Raw genomic sequence first — 15,930 nt, 5'->3', positions numbered from 1 at the left:
AGATCACATGACTTCAAATATGAACATATGATTATGGCTAATTATAATCATTGTATAACAATCTTTCGAACGTTACTTTTAATTTGTGGAATAATTTATAAAAAGCCCAGCTTTTCTTTGAAAAAAAAAATAAATAATCACTTTTTCTTCTTTCTTTCTTTTTTTTATTTTTTTTTCCTATAAAAACCGTCATCCAACATAATGCCGAAAACCGGTGAAAAGAAAAACCTTTCAACACATTTCTTAGCAGGTGGAGGTGCTGGACTATGTGAGGCAGTATGTTGTCATCCCTTAGATACGATAAAAGTGAGGATGCAGTTGAGCAAGAAGGTAAGAACAAAAAAATTCCTTGGATTTTTAATGATCCGCACTTAAATCGACATTTTTTTTTTTTTCCATTAGAGTCCAAGGCCGGGCTTCATTACTGTTGCTTATAATATTGCTAAGAAAGAATCAATATTCGGCTTCTATAAGGGTCTTGGTGCTGTAGTAACAGGAATAGTACCGAAGATGGCTATTCGTTTTTCCAGTTTTGAGGCTTATAAGGGTTATTTAGCGAATAAGGAGACTGGCAAAGTTTCAACCTCTGCTACATTTTTTGGTATGTCATCACCATCTCCAGTGATCTAATCTATAATTGATGATTTGATCTACGTATGGAATCATGGATTATCGACGATCAGATCATCGTATATTAATCTTTAATCTTTGATCTTTTTCATATCACGGTTCTCTATTGATTATGCATAGCTGGTCTTGGAGCAGGCGTCACAGAAGCTGTGCTTGTTGTAACCCCAATGGATGTCATAAAAATCCGTCTGCAAGCCCAACGTCATTCAATGACTGATCCTTTAGACATTCCAAAGTATCGTAATGCAGCCCATGCCACATATACTATATTAAAGGAAGAAGGATTTCGAGCGCTGTATAAAGGTGTAACTTTAACAGCTCTTCGACAAGCCACAAATCAAGCTGTAAATTTCACTGTTTATCAGGAAATGAAAAAACAGATGAAAAAATTACAGAACACGAAAGATGGTCAAGAATTGCCAACCTATCAACATTTATTAATGGGTGGTATAAGTGGTGCTATGGGTAAACTCTTATTTTTTATGATTTTTTTTTTAGCAAAAACTTTTTTTTTTTTTCCTTACAAAAATTTTTTTTAGGACCTTTTGCAAATGCACCAATTGATACCATTAAGACTCGTATTCAGCGTTCAAGTAGCCATGAAAAAGGTTGGGCTAGATTCAAATCAGTGACTGTAGATCTCATCAAAAAAGAAGGTTATATGGCTTTGTATAAAGGTCTTCTCCCTCGTTTAATGCGTGTGGGTGTTGGTCAGGCCGTTACTTTCGCTTCATATGAGAAAATTAAGATCCTTATTGATGTAGTTTCGAAAAAGGGTTTGATTGGTGTTCTTGAAGATTCTATCTAGGAATAGAAGGATCATTATGAGCAGAAATCTTTGAAGAATAACGGAAAAAGTAAAAAATTACTAGATTTCTTATAACTAAATTAACCGAGGATAACGTAGATAATATCCGAAAGATTTAAATTATTGACATTAGACATATTGATAATATATTATAGTATGGCCGAAGTTATTACTTAATTATTATTCATACCATAAAATTATTTATTATTATTCTTATTGTTGTAGAAGTATATTAACTTATTTAAAGTAAGCCCTTTGAGAAATTATATCTCGAATACTTCAATATTTGATCAAATGAAAGTTAAAAAAAATCACAAATATAAATGATATGGTTAATATAGCCTTCTTTTTTAATAAAATAATATAGAAGTTGGCAATAATTACAAGTGAAAAAAACGCGTACATTGTTGGTAATATTTTAAAAACGTAAAATAAAGTAACATAACGTACCTAAACTTTCATTAGTTTCATACTAATAATTGTATAAAGTTAAAAGTGGTGTTGGGGTGTTGGAGTTGGAGTTTCATTTATTTTTAAATCACGTGCAGTAAACTAACTGATAACAATATTTGACTCGGTTCCTTTTTTTTTTAAAAAAAAATTTCCTTTAAAAGATTCATAGTGACAGATATTTACATACGAGATAAAAAAAAGTAATATAAATTTTATTCGATATCATATGAGATTATTACATAAAAATAAATACTTTCTTATTTAATTGTAAGAATATATTGTTTACAGAAGAAAAGTCAAGAATTAAGACTCTTTTCTTGTAATTTTGACTCGGGAAAGGTTATTTTATTACTCGCGATATTAGATTAACTAGTTACACGAAAATCATCTTACAGCATGAGTCCACAAGATCAGCACAAGCCACATAAAATATAGCTAATATGTAGTGAAAATAAATTATGAGCTAGACAAGTTTAGATGACTTTAATTGAACTGTCAAACTCGTTCGTATTTTTGGTTGGTCTTTAAAAGTTTAATATATTATCCTAATAAACTTATCGAACACGAAATTCTTAACTTTATACCTTCATTTTTACTCTGACGCGTAAAAACCGTCTAAAGGATGCGACGTGAAGTAAGAATTTTGCTTGTTGGGGACGGTATGTGTGATTCGATCTTATTTAAATGCTTTATCGAATTTTTACTCTATCGCTTATTTAATTTATGAAAATTAAGACGGCGTTGGAAAGAGCACATTGATAACGTCTCTTATTAGGGAAACTTTTGTCTCTGAGGTAAGTACTTCTATACTATAAATTTACACTTGGATTCTTTCCCATTTTAATGTGTACCACGATTCAATAGCTCCAACACGTCGTACCTGAAGTTACCATTCCACCTGAAGTTACTCCTGAAAATGTAACAACACATATTGTAGATTCATCTGGTGATTAATTCTTTGAATTATTATATAACTGGCTTATTTCTTAAATTCTAAATATGATTATCTCTTATGCAAAAAAAGCTCGATCAGACAATCGTGAACAATTGAAAACAGAAATTAAAAAGGCAAATGTAATATGCATCGTTTATGCGATAGATAACCCACATACATTTAATCGCCTGGCATCATTCTGGTTACCTTTTATAAGAAGTCTCGGTGTGAATGTGAGAAATCAGAAATGATAATTTTAAGATATAATAGAAATTGAAAGTGAATGATTTAACATACCTTTGAATTTCTGCTCAAAAAAAGGGCGATTTTGTTTACTAATTTAGATAAATTTACCCATCCATATACGGTATTACGCAGGTTCCAATTGTATTAGTAGGAAATAAAATCGACCTTCGAGGTGATCAAATTACCAACCAGTCATTAGAAGATGAAATAATACCCATCATGAATGACTTCAAGGTAAATTCTTATTTTTATTGTTAGTGTAAAAAATTAAATTATTTGATTGATTTATAATTAAATAATAATAATCATTGACATTATTTTTAGGAAGTAGAAACATGTGTAGAATGTTCGGCAAAGCAACCATTGAATGTTTCAGAAGTTTTTTATTTTGCACAAAAGGCTGTATTACATCCAACTGCGCCTTTGTATGATTCTCGGGAACATGTATGTATTTAAATAATATTTATTCTTTTTTTATAAATTATGTTTATAAATTATGTTGATTTATTGTAGGTATTAAAACCAGCTTGTATTGAAGCTCTCAAAAGGATCTTTAATTTATGTGATCGTGACAAGGATGGAGTGCTTAATGATGATGAGTTGAATGAATTTCAGGTTATTATTTATAGATTTGTTCAAAATTTATGATTATTATTTAAAGTTTGGTCTAAAGGTTTTATTAAATCTTATTATCAGCGAAAATGTTTCAATGCACCATTACAACAACAAGAACTTGAAGGAGTTAAAGAAGTTGTGAAAGAACATGAACCAGCTGGTGTTGATGATGTAGGATTAACAGAACTAGGTTTTTTATTTCTTCATACTCTCTTTATACAACGTGGACGGCTTGAAACTACATGGACTGTTTTAAGGAAATTCGGTTATGGTGATGATCTGTCATTAAGGGAGGATTTTCTTTATCCTTCGTAATTATCTCATTTAATTTTACTTATTCCTTGTTATTTATATATTCTGTGTTAATGTGAAATTAATGATAGCATCATTTTATTTAGGTTTGAGGTTCCACATGATTGTTCAGTTGAATTAAGCCCTTTAGGGTATGAATTCTTTACGGAAATATTTCAAGTTTTTGACAAAGTAATTCTTTAGAATGTATTACTATAATATTTATTGGATTTGAAGATGTTAATGAATTTAACTTATAATTTATTGATTTTGGAAATAAGGATAAGGATGGTGCTTTGAAGGAAAGTGAATTAGCTCAATTGTTTAGTACTTCACCTGGAGATCCATGGGCAAATTCAGATTTTCCCCACACTACAATTACGAACGACGCAGGAGCTGTTACTTTACAAGGATGGTTGGCACAATGGAGGTATTATGCTCAATATATATATATATATATATATATATTACTTATAGTTTGTGTCTAATCTTTTTTGTTTAAATTTATTTTATGATAAAAAGTATGACAACACTTCTTGATTATAAGACGACGTTATCATATCTAGCTTATTTGGGATTTGAGGATGATACACGAATGGCTTTAAAAGTTACAAGACCAAGGAAAGCTGACAGGAAACGAAATAAAGTGCAACGTAATGTTTTTTTAGCATATGTATTTGGTGCAGCCGGTTCTGGTAAGGTAAGGTAGCAACATTAAAATGTGGAGATTTATATATTTAAACTGCCTACTAAAATCTATTATTTATTAGACTTCCTTATTAAAAGCTTTCGTTAATAAGCCATATACAAATGGTTATACACCTACTACAAGACCATTCTGTGCGGTGAACTCTGTTGAGATTAAAGGCGCGGAAAAATATTTAGTGGTATGTTTAATAACATATATGATATTGTTTTTGATTACTAGAAAAATATTTATTTATTTATTTTTAGTTACAAGAGTTTGGTTCTAAATATGAGGCAGAAATACTTCAGAATAAACGTAAAATGGAAGCTTGTGATTTGCTATGTTTTGTATTTGATTCTAGTGATGTAAACTCGTTCTCATATATTGTAGAACTTCGGGTTAGTATAGATAAGTATCTAATATTCGATTATTATTACACGTATATTAATGTATTATTGTTAAAATGTCTAGAAGCGACACAATTTAGATAATTATCCTACGGTATTTGTTGCTACAAAGAGCGATTCCGATTTAGTTCAACAGGTTTGTTATATAATTTTTTTTTTTACTATATGCTCATTTATTTATTTATTTATTTATTTTATCTTTAATTATTTAGCGTAATGAAGTCCAGCCTGATGTATATTGCCATGACCTCGGTTTATCTGGTCCTGTTAGCGTTTCCGTAAAGAATCATCAAACAGCAGACTTGTGGAACCATTTAGTAGGAGTAGCAATTAATCCAGTTCCTGCTACACCAGGGCTTGCAGGTTCAGCACACGAATCTTCTAAGGTTAAGAAATATTTGACTTTTACAGCAGTTATGGGAGCATTAGGAGGAGCTGCCTTTTTAGGGTATAGGTTATACCAACAGCAACGGGGATTTGGGAATATATCAAAGCGGGATATACTATAGATTTATTTTTTTTCCTTTTTTATTGTATAAAATGGCCTATAAAATAAGCATGAATTTACAACAAAAAGTAGATAATCTTGTTTTATTATCATTTATATCAAACTTGAACTTTTTTTAGTTCCTGCTATTATTAGATATTAGTAAAGTACATTAAAAAAAATATAAAAATTAAAATCTCAAACAGACTAATTTCGCAGAAATTGATTTTGTGTAACCTATGGGGATGATCAGATGACGCGGAGCTGATATAACTTGCTCCCCGCAGAATATGATATAACGTAAATTTTTTTCCCTTGGCTTGCAAAACGCAGAAATTATCTTTTTTTTTTATTTTACAATATAACCCACAAAACGTGCGATGTTTAAAAATCCAAATCAGTTTGAAGACGACGTTAGTAAGTATTGATAAAGTAGAAATTCCTATGAAGTTCGTATATGCTTATGTTAATTCCGGCTTAACTTGTTTATAGTTGCTGCTACCAATGAGACTCTCACTAAGGAAAACTGGGAACTTATAACTACATTATGTGAAAAGGTTGAGCAAGGTGGAGAGCAAGGGTAAGGGTGTATATTTTATTCTTTATATCTCGTTAACAAAGATTAATAACTTTATATTATTAGTGCTCGCGACTGTGTAGCTGCAATTCAAAAACGTTTGCTTCATAGAAACCCCAATGTTCAAGGCTATGCTTTAACGGTAAGTCAAATCGGTACTTAGATTTTTTTTGCATTGTTTTGATCTAATTTTTGTTATTTTTATCTTGAGATAGCTATCCAATTCCCTTGTCAAAATGTGTAGTATTAACGTGCATAAGGAGATATCTTCTCGTGCGTTTACACAAACTTTGACTCGTATATTACAGGACAAGGTTAGCAAAATTTGTAGTTCTTCATTAGATAAAAAAATTTTCTTATATATTAATTGTATAGTTAATTACAGAGTACACATGGGACTGTAAAAGATCGAATACTTGATTTAATTCAAGAATGGAGCAATGAATTCCGTTCAGACGATACCTTGAGCCTTATGGAAGAGACTATGAATAATTTGCGATCACAAGGTTAAATTATGATTTTTTAGTGTAAATGTTGCGATTAATAATCACTTATTATTGAATAAATTTTTTCTTTTTAGGCTTTCATTTCCCTTCACCAGAAAAACCCAAAAAGGAATTAAGCGAAGTATGTGTTTTGACACAACCTTTTCTTATAAATTTGATGTGAATATTTTATGGCTATTAACCTCAATAATTATTGGTAGTATGAACTTGAAAAACAAAAGAAAGAGGAGGAAGAACAGGTCCAATTGGCTATGGCAATTTCCCTTTCTGAAAGAAGTGGATCACGAAATGTTAGTCTTTTATATGACCCTTTTGTTATTTTTAAATTCAAATTAACATATGTTGATTTTTCACAGAATACCACAGCCTCTTTCACCACCACCTCCACCACCACCATCGCAACCCCGTCTGAGCCTGCATCACAAGTATGTTCGCGTAATTTATAAATGTTTTGTTCCAAGAAAATTATAATTAATTTTTATTAATTTCAGAATAAGGATTTACCCCATACACCCAGCGTCTCTAAAGTCAAAGCACTATATGATTTTGTTCCTACAGAATCGGGCGAACTTGGTTTTTCCCGCGGTGATGTTATTACAGTTTTAGATAGTGTATATAAGGATTGGTGGCGTGGAGAGCTACATGGTAAAACGGGTATATTTCCCGTTAATTATGTGGTAAGCAAAAAATCATAAATTAGAGATATATATGTATATAATTTTTTTATTCTTAAAAAATTTATTAAATGATTTTTACAGGAAAAGCTTCCAGAACCAACCGCTGCAGACATTGCGAGAGAGGCAGAATTGGAAGCAGCCATTTTTGCCGAGGGACGAAATATTGATCAATTATTAGAAATGTTGGCAGGACTTGATCCCACAAGAGATAGTGTCACAGAGAACGAAGTTATTCAGGTTTTATTTTAATTTTTTACATGGAACTTAATCTAGCTGACAATTACATGTTCTGATTAATATTTTTGGAAATTTACACAGAATTTATATAACAATACGTTACCAGTTCGGCCAAAATTAATGAAATTAATCGAGAAATATAGTCAAAAGAAAGGTATGATTTAATAAAATGGGCTTATGAAATTCTTTAATATATATTTACAATAAGTATTTGTTTCTTTTTAGATGACCTCATCGCATTAAATAAAAAATTCATAGAGGCTACTAAAACATATGACAGACTTATGGCTGAGTCATTAAAAAAATATGACGGTGAGTACTTATATTAAATTCATGTTTGTAATTAATTTAGTTAGTTTCAATAATTTCAATGTTACTAAACTGAATAACTTTGCATTTAGCATATATCAACCCAACGCCTGCCCCACCTCAATTTAATTTTCCACCAGTGACAACCGGTTATACACCTGCTCAGAATTATCCTGTTGGATATGACTCTGCTGCCGCGTATGGCTATTATAACCCGCAACAACATTTCAATCAGATACAACAACCTGCTTATCAAGCACCACACCATCCTCAACAATATCCTCCTCAAATTCAACAGGAAGTTGTGGGACATCTTAATGCTTATCAACAATCACAATTTCAACCCCAACAGGACAATGGAATAAGTCAACAACAACAGCCTGCCTATCAGGCAACACAGCATCCTCAACAATATCCTCCCCAAGTTCAACAGGAAGTTGTGGGGCAACATGGTGCTTACCAACAATCACAAGCACAATCACAAGCACAATATCCTCCCGCTCAACCTCAAAAGGATAATGAAAAACATCAACAGCAACCTACTTACCAAACACCGCATCCTCAACAATATACTTCTCAAATTCAACAGGATGCTATGGGACAATTCAGTGCCTACCAAGCAAATCAGCAGCAAAATCAACAATCATCTAATTATTCGACACAGCAGGTACCGTTATATCCACCTCAAGTTCAACAGGATGCAAGTACTTATCAACAGTTGCACCAACAACAAGAAGCACAACAGTCACAGCAACAAATCCCTCCGAATTTTTCTACCTCAGATAATAATATGCTAAATCCAACTATACAACCTCAACAACCTCAACAACCTCAACAACCACAGCAACAACAGCCTCAACAACTACAGCAACAACAGCCTCAACAACTACAGCAACAACAGCCTCAACAACTACAGCAACAACAGCCTCAACAATTACAGCAGCAACAGCCTCAACAACTACAGCAACAACATCAGCAGCAACAGCAACCATACTCTCAGCCACCAATTCAATACTTATCACTGGACGGGTCTGGTGGCTATCAATCCCAACCTTCAACTTCTAATACTCAACCTCCAAATTCCACTAATAGCAATAATATGTACTCAAGTAATAATGATATTACCCAATATCCACCACCTACTACAGATCAACAACTACCACAAATACATCCTTCCTCACAACAACCAATATCATTAGCACAAATATCACAGCATATTCAAGCACAATCAAATTTCCCTCCTACACAGCAGCAACAACAATATCAACAACAAAATCCATACTTTAATCAGCCAGATGAATTACAAGTACCACAAGGTGCATCAGCTTCCTACAGTACTCCCGTTAATGTCAACATGTAATATGAATATTGAGTTGGTATTAGTAGTAGTTTTTGAATAGTTATTTAATTATTTATTGTATCATTGGAGGAAATTAAATACATTTTCAAAGACATTGAATCGAAAATTATTAAATAAAATTTTATAAAACGTATTTGGTTATTATTTATCTGAATTATTTTTTTTTATTCTATCTTATTATTTTTTTGTAATTTGAGTTTTCATGTATTTTTTTGTATTTGTTCTTTTTAGAAATTTTAGAGTAATTTTTAGAAAGCAATTGTTATTATATTCATTAAATAATTAAAATAAATTCGAAATTACAAATTTCTTAAAAATGAGAGTTTATTTAAAAATAATTTCTCATATTGCTTAATTATATTTGAAATAAAAAGTTCTCGTTCTACAAAAGGAACATATTTAATCTAATATTCTATAGGACTCGCGAATGAAATTCTAATAAATGCTTATTGTAATACGCGAAACAAAATTACATATAATTTATAAAAATAAATAAATTCAATTTGCGCACAGATGCTCGATTATTTTCATTACAATAAAATAAAATATAAACAATACCTTTTTACTTGTCTGATGAGAATTTTATTTATATTTTGGTAATTCAAAATCAGATTTAAACTGCTCTAGGAAGGGAGTTAATGGACTTTCTGATAGTATCGAAAACTTTTGAGGTGGTGTCGGAGTTTCGGTCAGAAATGACGAGAACCTATTGGCTCTGCTTTTCCTTGATCCACTTTAAATTATAAAAGTAGGTTAGTATCATTTTAATAATAAAAAATATTACAATAAACAGCAATAAAAATAATAAAATATATTTACGGCGTTGGATGAAGTGCCTTCCACGCTCTTTTTTCTTGTTCAAATTCGATTCGTTCTGTCTGTTAAATTTATATATTATATAAAATATATGAAAATGAAATGATTTAAATTAAAAAAAAAAAAGATATACCAATAATTGATCTCTATCTCTTCCTAATCGGATAAGCGATTCTGTAAATGCTCTTCTTTCATGATTAAGTTGTTTACGCTTCAATTGTAAATCTTCTTCAAGCTCATCGTATTCGGGTATAGTGATTTCGTTTCTATTTAATCATAATCTTTTTTATTAATAATTTACAGCTTTATCAAACACTTATCTTAATAACGTACCCAGACACGTTTAACTTGAATTCCCCTTGACCTTCTTTAAAGCCGCTCTCCGCAAAATTAGCAATCATTTTCTGGGCTTCTTCCACAAACGTAGCAGCCTCGACTGATATCACAATAGGTATAAGTTGTGTTACAAGTTGTTAGCATATTCGAAATAATCAATTATTAAATTTTATCTACCGAGTTGATTTCTTAATGAGTCTACTTCCAGCTGTAGTTGCCGATTTTCTTCTTCTATTGTTTCTATTTCCAACTGTAGTTGCTGATTTTCTTCTTCTTTTGTTTCTACTTCCATCTGTAGTTGCCGATTTTTTTCTTCTTTTGTTTCTACTTCCATCTGTAGTTGCCGATTTTCTCCTTCTTTTGTTTCTACTTCCATCTGTAGTTGCCGATTTTCTTCTTCTTTTGTTTCTACTTCCATCTGTAGTTGCCGATTTTTTTTCTTTTGTTTCTATTTCCAACTGTAGTTTCTGATTTTTTTTCTTTTGTTCCTATTTCCAACTGTAGTTGCCGATTTTCTCCTTCTTTTGTTTCTACTTCCAACTGTAGTTGCCGATTTTCTTCTTCTTTTGTTTCTACTTCCAACCGTAGTTGCCGATTTTTTTTTTCTTTTGTTCCTATTTCCAACTGTAGTTGCCGATTTTTTTTCTTTTGTTTCTATTTCCAACTGTAGTTGCCGATTTTCTTCTTCTTTTGTTTCTGCTTCCATCTGTAGTTGCCGACTTTTTTTCTTTTGTTTCTTTTTTTGTTTCTACTTCCATCCGTAGTTGCCGATTTTCTTCTTCCTTAGTTTCTATTTCCATCTGTAGTTGCCGATTTTCTTCTTCTTTTGTTTCTATTTCCATCTGTAATTGCCGATTTTCTTCTTCTTTTGTTTCATATTCAGTTATCATATTTGGACGGTTATTCCATTCATGTTTTAATGCTAAAAGCAATTCTTTGATTTCCTCTTCGACATTGTTTGCAAACATTTCGAAAGGAAGATTAAATCTAGCGGTCTTTGGATTATACGAATCCGGTGTCTTTTTTTAATTAAATAATAAAATAATAAATGTAATGATTTCGTATTTTTATTTCAATAATATTTAGCTCATACTTGTAAATCTATCAACGCCGAGTCTATCGTAGCTTCATGCTCTGCTTGTGATTCTATAAATGTGCTGATATGATTTTGAACGTCAAAGAGTAATTTCCGCAACTTGGAATTCTCTTGTAATAATTCCTTTTCGCGAGCCTCTGCATCAGCAACTATTTGCTTAAACATTTCAGCATCCTAATATGTATTTAAAATTTTTTAGTAAACCGTCAAATATTTTCATCAATTAATATAATAACTTACAACAGGACTTTCTTCCTCTTCAGCTTCGGAGGCACCGGTTTTTATTGGTAAACCATGTTCAATATTAGATGCATTTGAAAGAAGTTTTGAGGGTTTTGGGGCAGGATTTACAATTTGTAATCCTATCTTTGCCTTCCTATAGCTATCATTAAGCAGTTTTTGCATTTTTTCTCTAAATCTGGTATATTCCATCTCGCGTTTTTTGACATCATGCTACAAAATTGTAATTAAAAAAAAAAATAATAATAAAATCATTAAAAGAAAATATACCCACAAGACGCGTCATTAATTTAGACATGCAAATATTTCAATGCTCTATATCCTTCTATCATAAAAACTTATATTCACGTCAAATTAACGACGCATTTCAAGACTTATGAGATTGACTCCATAGTTCAGTCATATAACCTACTGCAGCTTGTGTCTTAGTATACTGTAGGTTTGACTTCGTCTTTGCTAATTCATCTCTGGTCAATTTGTGCATCTCCCACTCATCTTTCAATTCATCTTCCATCTTTCTATTGAAACGAATTACGACATTTTAATATAATAATAAACCGTGTTCAAAATTAAACAAAATTTTACATACATTAATCTTAATGTCAATTTGTTAATTTCTCGTTCATTAACCTCAATCTTGCCCTTTAATCCTTTCTAAAATTAATAAAAATATTTAAGTAATTATTGTCACGTGATATCAACTTTTACGCGTATCATCTTACATTGCTTAAACAAGCTATATCATAATCACTTTGCAACCTTCGATGTCTATCATCTAATTCCTCTCGAACTCCAAATTCTCTCTGATGATCTTGTAATAAAGAAAGCACACATTCAACTATCTTTTTAACAGAATTATCATCTTTACTATCGAAAAAATTTAAAGGCGCGGGATATCCAAAAAAATCTAATTTTTGATTCACATATATAATTAATTCCCTTAAACTGTCCTTCCTATCAATGTAATAAATAAATCATGTTAAGAACAATCTGGAGTTCTAAAGTTAAATAAAGAAACTAACCTTTCTTCTCTACCTCTGCTTTTACGTGATGATAAAGGCGAAATTGGTTTCAGAATTTCGTCCATGCCGTTTCCGTTCATTTTCTTTATAAAATAATGTTTAGCTGACTTAAGATAAAAACACGGAAGTTAACTATGGAAATAAGCGTATACAAAATTACAAAGCTATGAAACGCGTACGAGTGTTACGAGCGTTTATATAGGCAGCATATGTTACACATACATCACATACATCTGTTTTCGCGTTTTTTTTTTCTCACAAAATTTCGTTATAATTATTTTTCAATTAATTAAGTAAATAAGAAGTATTAAGTATTTAAGTTAAAAACGTAACAGTATAAAAGGGTGTAAAGGGTGGACAATAAATAAAGCAACGTTTATTGATATTTCCGTAAATCACCCTATTTAAATGGAGAAATCAAATCAAGTCACGTGAACTAGCTGATTTGCATCTTTTTAATCGTTTTTTTTTTCACGCACTTTTAGTCAGAAAAATGAGCAACAATAAATCGCTTCTAACTCCTTCGCCTTTAAATCCTACTTTTCGACCTGATGTTATACAATCATTAATCGATGGGGTCGATAGATATAACCCTGATAATGTATCAATTCTCGAAGAATATTTAAGTACACAACTTCAAAATGAAGAATATGATTTGATGGCGAATTTAGCGATACTGAAATTGTAAGTTTAAAAAAAAAGAGAGATATTTTATTTTTCGAATTCTAATTAATAGGATTTGAATGTATTATAAAGATACATATTAAAAAAAAAAATGATGTTTAAGTTTTTCTTTGAACTCAATTAAAAAAAATTTTCGTAATTTTGAGTACTGAAGTAGTTGTAACTTGCCCTCACTGATTTTTAAAAATTTTATACTTTAAATAAAATTGATTTCTTTCAGAATATGTATCTTAATAATTAATTGTTAATGTTAGGTATCAATTTAATCCCCATCTTGTCAACGATGTGGTCATCAGCAATATTCTCGTTAAAGCTCTTACGGCTATACCAAATCCAGATTTCAATCTATGTTTGTATTTATTACAAGAGGGATCTGTATCCTTTTTATCGATTGTTCTTAAAAAAATGAAAATGAAAAAAAAGAAACCTGAAAAAAATTTGATTATCTTTAATTTTTTTTTTTTTCCTCTCAATTTTACATAGCTTAGTGATGACAATGTTTCAAAATTAATTTTGTTACAACAGTTATTGGAGGAAGCTAGATATCAAGAATTTTGGGAAGTATATGAAAAAGATGATACATACAAAGATCTCTCAATGGAAGCTGTTGGCTTTGATACAGCGATTCGTAAAGGTTAATATCTTTTAGTAATATGATTATTAAAATAATTTTATTATTAAAATTTATTTTTTGCATAAATTAGTTATATTGACGGCTATTTGTATGGCATATCAAACTATTTCGGTAGATTTGTTACGAACATATCTTAATTATCCAAAGGGTTGGTTACAATTATTTATAGATTCTATTTTTCAAAAATTGTAAATTTTTTTTCTAAATTTTTTTTGTTTTTTTCAAAAACGATCGTAATAATTTAGGTGATACCAAATTTGAAACTTTTATTCAATCTCAAGGACTTACAACAAAAGACGATGTTATCATTATTAATACAAATTATGATAATGAAGCAAAACCTACAGTAATAAGAGAAAATATCAAATTCGAACGTATGTTATCTACAAATGTATTTATAATCGTATATTTATTTTTTTATTAAATTTATTACTTTCTATTTCACGAATTATTAGAACTCACAAAAGTCATTGGATATTCTAATGAGTTATAAGGTAATTCGTTTTATAATTGTAATAATACATCAATAATAATACAGATCTTACTTTGATTTAATTGATTTAATTTGAATAAAAAAAATATTTAGTTGTTTAATAGAAATTTGTTAATTTTTTGTAATATGAGAATGCTGATATTTAAGAACTAAATAAATTAAGCTGTAAAGTATATGTACAGTGCTACTAAAAAATACTTAATAAATTAACCAACTGTATTAATATGCAGAATATTGATTTCTTCTATTATTTCGTTTACGTCTTCCATTTTCCTTTTCTTCAGAATTTTTGATCAAAATATACAAGATTCTGACGAAAATAGCAATAAGGTCAATAAAAAGTTCAAGGGTATGGCGAACAACGTCACGAGAACCGAGCGTGGCTCGATAAACGATAAGTTGGGTGTCGTAGATAACTATAAAGGAAATAAATTTGTTAGAATAAATAAATAAAAAAGTAAATAAATAAAATTATTAATCTATTTATACCATAACCACAGAAAACAAACAATCCAAGATAAAGCTCCGCAGTATATAATAATTTTGAGCCAATAAATGCGTTAAAAAATGCCATCCAGAACAACATGCTAACGGCAGAAGCCAATATTCCACCAAGGTATATAAAAGTTCTTTTATTACTTAATAAAGAACTCAAGGAGAAAGATCCAAAAATCAAGGAAGTAAACGTGGTTGCCAATAATACAATCTGACCACTAAAATGCATAATATTGTTAGTTTAAAACTTACAAATCTACAATAAATAAATTCTTGCTATGCTTACGAGGAATTAATATTAAGTGCATGATCAATCAACGGGCCAATAGATAATCCTTCCATGAAGGCAAAGTTCTATATCAAAAGCATTAAAAATTGTGTTTTAATAAAACTGTATGATAAAATATCGAAGAAAAATGTAGAATTCTTACGAATAAAAGACCGTAACGTATGTTTTTATTATTGGGTGTGTCAGGAAGAAACGAGATTCCTATCAACGAGACAAGACCTACTAAAAATGAAAGTAACCCGCCCTATGAAAGTTTTTATAAAAGATATTCAGTACGCTAAGAAAAATATATTAAATAATACCCTTTAAAAGAAAATAACACATACTCCAAATAAGAAGAGACCCGTAATGTGAGCATATGATCCAGCAGCAGTGAGTAAACAAAGAACTGCAAGCGTCGAATAAACTTTGATTAAATGCTGCTGTATAGGTTTAGTGAGATCGCTCACATTTTTAAAAGCTTCAAAAGTCGAAAAGTTGTTTCGATCTCCAAAAGTCGAACCAAAAGTAGACATTTTTCTAAATTATGTGTGATAAAAAGTTGATAAAAAGAAAAAGAAACCGGATATAAACGTATTTTATATTCTTTTAACTTATGAA

General features: G+C 30.5%; 7 protein-coding genes across 7 annotated transcripts; 4 read left to right on the top strand and 3 right to left on the bottom strand.

Annotated features, from left to right (window-relative positions):
- Positions 1–201: 201 nt before the first annotated feature.
- Positions 202–1,890, top strand: OCT59_008836 (uncharacterized protein; the record flags this gene model as incomplete). Its single annotated transcript, XM_025316239.2, has 4 exons — positions 202–330; positions 403–601; positions 751–1,095; positions 1,170–1,890. The coding sequence occupies 4 exons, from the start codon at positions 202–204 to the stop codon at positions 1,436–1,438; spliced, it is 942 nt and encodes a 313-aa protein (XP_025181094.1). The 3' UTR covers positions 1,439–1,890.
- Positions 1,891–2,513: 623 nt separating this feature from the next.
- On the top strand, positions 2,514–5,726 carry OCT59_008835 (ERMES complex Ca(2+)-binding regulatory GTPase gem1; the record flags this gene model as incomplete). The annotated part of the gene is made up of 15 exons (XM_025316238.2): positions 2,514–2,550; positions 2,627–2,685; positions 2,756–2,837; positions 2,916–3,058; positions 3,204–3,305; positions 3,396–3,515; positions 3,585–3,686; positions 3,768–3,997; positions 4,085–4,169; positions 4,259–4,407; positions 4,500–4,677; positions 4,748–4,864; positions 4,932–5,063; positions 5,137–5,208; positions 5,285–5,726. The coding sequence occupies 15 exons, from the start codon at positions 2,514–2,516 to the stop codon at positions 5,579–5,581; spliced, it is 1,905 nt and encodes a 634-aa protein (XP_025181093.1). The 3' UTR covers positions 5,582–5,726.
- Positions 5,727–5,939: 213 nt separating this feature from the next.
- OCT59_008834 (uncharacterized protein) lies at positions 5,940–9,562 on the top strand (the record flags this gene model as incomplete). Its single annotated transcript, XM_025310575.2, has 13 exons — positions 5,940–5,976; positions 6,052–6,139; positions 6,203–6,278; positions 6,352–6,450; positions 6,522–6,642; positions 6,717–6,763; positions 6,843–6,932; positions 6,999–7,067; positions 7,134–7,319; positions 7,401–7,556; positions 7,638–7,710; positions 7,782–7,868; positions 7,958–9,562. 13 exons carry the CDS (start codon positions 5,940–5,942, stop codon positions 9,223–9,225), a joined length of 2,397 nt encoding a protein of 798 aa, XP_025181092.2. The 3' UTR covers positions 9,226–9,562.
- Positions 9,563–9,807: 245 nt separating this feature from the next.
- On the bottom strand, positions 9,808–10,795 carry OCT59_008833 (uncharacterized protein; the record flags this gene model as incomplete). Its single annotated transcript, XM_066133153.1, has 5 exons — positions 9,808–9,958; positions 10,045–10,103; positions 10,175–10,307; positions 10,375–10,477; positions 10,555–10,795. 5 exons carry the CDS (start codon positions 10,793–10,795, stop codon positions 9,808–9,810), a joined length of 687 nt encoding a protein of 228 aa, XP_065999626.1.
- Positions 10,796–10,991: 196 nt separating this feature from the next.
- OCT59_008832 (uncharacterized protein) lies at positions 10,992–12,815 on the bottom strand (the record flags this gene model as incomplete). The annotated part of the gene is made up of 7 exons (XM_025325476.2): positions 10,992–11,396; positions 11,471–11,647; positions 11,714–11,926; positions 12,126–12,231; positions 12,303–12,367; positions 12,436–12,667; positions 12,736–12,815. The coding sequence occupies 7 exons, from the start codon at positions 12,813–12,815 to the stop codon at positions 10,992–10,994; spliced, it is 1,278 nt and encodes a 425-aa protein (XP_025181091.2).
- A 407-nt stretch (positions 12,816–13,222) lies between these two features.
- OCT59_008831 (uncharacterized protein) lies at positions 13,223–14,645 on the top strand. The gene is made up of 7 exons (XM_025325475.2): positions 13,223–13,419; positions 13,674–13,794; positions 13,903–14,053; positions 14,124–14,201; positions 14,299–14,427; positions 14,509–14,547; positions 14,640–14,645. Exons 1-6 carry the CDS (start codon positions 13,229–13,231, stop codon positions 14,544–14,546), a joined length of 708 nt encoding a protein of 235 aa, XP_025181090.1. The 5' UTR covers positions 13,223–13,228; the 3' UTR covers position 14,547; positions 14,640–14,645.
- Positions 14,449–15,903, bottom strand: OCT59_008830 (uncharacterized protein). Its single transcript, XM_025316237.2, has 5 exons — positions 15,657–15,903; positions 15,473–15,574; positions 15,328–15,395; positions 15,036–15,259; positions 14,449–14,962 (listed from the first exon to the last, which is right to left on the bottom strand). The coding sequence occupies exons 1-5, from the start codon at positions 15,843–15,845 to the stop codon at positions 14,766–14,768; spliced, it is 780 nt and encodes a 259-aa protein (XP_025181089.1). The 5' UTR covers positions 15,846–15,903; the 3' UTR covers positions 14,449–14,765.
- Positions 15,904–15,930: the final 27 nt, after the last annotated feature.

This window comes from Rhizophagus irregularis, chromosome 17 (genome assembly GCF_026210795.1).
Source record: "Rhizophagus irregularis chromosome 17, complete sequence".
Classification (NCBI taxonomy): Eukaryota; Fungi; Glomeromycota; class Glomeromycetes; order Glomerales; family Glomeraceae; genus Rhizophagus; species Rhizophagus irregularis.
This window is presented reverse-complemented; position numbering and strand designations above follow the sequence as displayed.